The sequence below is a fragment of the Carassius auratus genome, unplaced genomic scaffold (assembly GCF_003368295.1).
Source record: "Carassius auratus strain Wakin unplaced genomic scaffold, ASM336829v1 scaf_tig00031532, whole genome shotgun sequence".
Classification (NCBI taxonomy): domain Eukaryota; kingdom Metazoa; phylum Chordata; class Actinopteri; order Cypriniformes; family Cyprinidae; genus Carassius; species Carassius auratus.
In genome coordinates, this window is record NW_020525931.1 from 89116 (window position 1) to 92557 (window position 3442).

The 3442-nt window shown below is 37.2% G+C and overlaps 1 protein-coding gene across 2 annotated transcripts; it reads right to left on the bottom strand.

The window, feature by feature from the left end:
* Positions 1-315: 315 nt before the first annotated feature.
* LOC113080521 (zinc finger BED domain-containing protein 4-like) lies at positions 316-3053 on the bottom strand. 2 transcript variants are annotated; one of them, XM_026252676.1, is made up of 4 exons: positions 2057-3053; positions 1574-1694; positions 1072-1529; positions 316-922 (listed from the first exon to the last, which is right to left on the bottom strand). In XM_026252676.1, exons 3-4 carry the CDS (start codon positions 1513-1515, stop codon positions 566-568), a joined length of 801 nt encoding a protein of 266 aa, XP_026108461.1. In that variant the 5' UTR covers positions 1516-1529; positions 1574-1694; positions 2057-3053; the 3' UTR covers positions 316-565. The 2 variants fall into 2 exon arrangements, with proteins under 2 accessions (XP_026108461.1, XP_026108460.1); XM_026252675.1 differs by having other exon boundaries at positions 1072-1694.
* Between the last annotated feature and the right edge of the window lie 389 nt (positions 3054-3442).

Here is a 3442-nt window from a genome sequence, read left to right on the forward strand (position 1 = left end):
TGGGAGGTTTTCCCACTGGGTTCAGTACCTGTTTTTTTAGTACCACCTCGGTTCAGGTTCCAAGAATCATTGAGGATAATCGTCACTACCTGTGTCACTGAACTTAGGGCTGCACGATTATGACAAAAATCATAATTGTCGATTATTCCTTTGAAATTGTAATTGCGATTATTAATTACGATTATTACAATTTACATTGATTGATGTTTTAAGTAGCTTTATACCATGTTTAAAGCAACTTCATGCCATATTTGTATATAAAAATAAAAAAACCAAGCTGAAAACACTCTTCCTGAAAAACTTTTATTGCTTTTCTACATTGGTTTGGTTTCTTTAAATAAAAAAGTGCAAATATGCAATAGTATGCATGGTATTATACTAAAACTAAAATTAAAACAATAGAAAAACTCAAGATAACCTGTAGAAAGAAAAAAACTTAGTTTGCCATATGAAGTATTTTGGCCTAGAACACAAGACATAAAAACACTTCAAGGTTTCAGGAATGAACAACATCAAGTTAGACTTTTAAAGATTTTTGGCTAAGAACACAAGCCTGTCCACACTTTCAGGCTTTAGGGATGCACGCAAACAATTCACAATGTTTCCTCCAGTGCTGAATACTTATGGGAGAGCTTGTGGCAGGAATGCACAAATACTTTTGTGCCAACTTGGATAGTGCTGGGAATTGTTTTGCATGTTCCTTCCACCAGACCAAAGGATCCTCCTCACTATCAACAGCAGCAGATAGAAAATAAGACTGTAGCTCTGCAGTAATGGCCATGCCTTGGAGATTGAGAGATGGCGATGCTGGCCTCTGGTCCTCATCTACTTTAAAGAAGCTGCCCAGTGTTTTTTTGGTCTTCTTTAGAGCTGGAGCATTTTGGTCATCTGCTTCCTCTCTAACAGTCACCGATGGTTGAGGCTTTTAATTAAACAAAGGCAACAATTTTGTTTAACTCATAAAATATAATGTCATGTACTAGTATAGTAAGGACTATTTAGTAATTTTAAATTAATACTGAGAATGGCCCAAACAAAATATACATGGCACACACAACCTCTGATAATTACCTTGACTGTAGTAGATATTGATGCCATTTCAGCTCTCAAACGAGTCTTGACAGCTTCAACTCTGTTCTCATTGACGTACTTGAGCTTGAATCTGGGATCAATTGCAGAAGCCATGTCAAGCAATTCTTGAGTCAGTGGATCATCATACTTATTATTCAGGTAGTCCAGGATCTTTTTCTTGATGCATTTTGACAGTTCTGTTTCTCCCTCTTTCTCTGCCAAGATTTTATTGTTGAACAAATGAAGAACAGGCTTCACATATGACACACTTACATATTGCTCTCCTGAAAGAGCATCCGTGAATTCAGCAAGTGGAGAAAGGGAGTTGTTGACCGCTTCAAGGACCTCTACATCCTGCCATGTGGGGACAAGGTGTCTGGCTTTTCTGTCCGCGGAGAGAACAAAAGAAATGGCACTCTGTTGTTCCAATACCCTGGCGATCATTGCTTGTTTTGAGCCCCATCTTGTCGGACACTCAGTCTTTAGCTTGTGTTGAGGTAACTTGAGCTCTTTCTGGGCCTCGGACAACTCCCTCCTTCGTCTCCAGCTATAGGAGAAGCACCCTACCACCTTTTTGCAGACATTTAGTGCACGGTCAATCCGTCCATCTTTCAAAGAATGTTCTAAACACACACACACACACACACACAAACAGTTTACTAATGCTATACATTTTAATTACAATTAAACAGACACAATTTCAAAATTACAGTAACAGTACAATTTATATTAGTATAGTTGTAAACACATTATAGTTACAGTTTATATAGTTCACTTATATAATATTTATAGCATTATATTAATACAGTGTGTGTATATATATATATATATATATATATATATATATATATACTGTATTAATATAATGTTATAAATATAGATAAGTGAACTATAACAATAGCATATATATATATATATATATATATATATAAATATATATAAAACACTGAAGTTAAATGAATATTAATAGCAGGCTACTACTCACCAATTGCTAGGTGCAGCCTGTGTCCAAAACACTGAAGTCTGCTCCACTTATTGATAGCAATAGCGTTCACTATATTTGCTGCGTTGTCTGTTGTGACACAGACTTGTTGCTCCTCCTTTAAATCCCAGGCACCCAGCATCTCTTTCAGTCCTTGAGCAATCGCATCCCCGGTGTGATCTTGCGGAAAATAGGACGTTTGCAAGCATCTGGTTTTGAGTTGAAACTCGTCATCAATGAACCGTAAGGCTCATATATGGTATATGGTTCCATAGTTCTACTCGACCATAAATCCGTCGTGGTGGAATAGAACTCAATTTTCTGAAGATCTGATTCAATGCTTTCCCGGCATTTTGAATAAAGCGAAGGCAGCGCAACTTGAGAAAAATAATTGCGGGAGGGGATGACGTATCTCTTGTCCAGTGTGTTTATGAGTTTCTTAAACACCGCGCTGCAAACTGTATCAATCGGCACCATGTCTTTTGCAATGAAATGCGCGATCGCTTCAGTTATCTCGATCTGCTTTTGGGAACCTGCCGGGTACGGAGTAGCATTAAAGAAAGATTTCGTGATGGGTGTCTGTGTTGCAGTTCTCGGATCACTTGGCGCTTTTTTTTTTTACGCTGAGACACTCCTCGTATTGCACTCTGTGGTTGAATTTTAAATGGTTGTATAAATTTGTGGTGTTGCTTGATGGTGCAGAAACAGTTGATCGACACAATTTACACAGTATAACACGCTGATCGACATCATCCCTGGTGAATCCGAAATAATTCCACACCACTGATGTTGCTTTTCTTTTCGGTTCTAATTGTGGATGAGCACTTTGCACGTTGTCGGAATCGGATGTTGCTCTATCAGCAGACATGATGAAATTAACATGACATGAGACGTATCAGTGGATAATCTCGTTGATAATGACACGCCTACAGACTATTATTAAAAGTGGTGATTCGCCACTCACAACCTGACATTATCTAAACACGCCTCTTAAGCGCGCAGATTTTATTTTTTTTATTTATTTATTTTTTTGTGTGTAATCGCGGCTTTGGACGATTACGTAATCGTGGCTTCTGTAATCGTGATCGCGATTAGAAATTTGATTAATTGTGCAGCCCTAACTGAACTTGTGACAAACACAACAGAACCACTAGATTTAAATCAGCACATCCACTGAAGGATTGAACGAAATTGTTTTGAAGTCTCAAAATATAAATGAATCAAATAGAATTGACGTAAATGAATGTACGAACGTTGCCTGATCCACAAAAGCACATTTTTATCTCTACATGCACAAATTATGATAATTTAATATAAACTATAACATTTGTATTCACAAATATGTCTCAATTTAATCAAATGCTGCACATTAATGTAATTATTAACTCT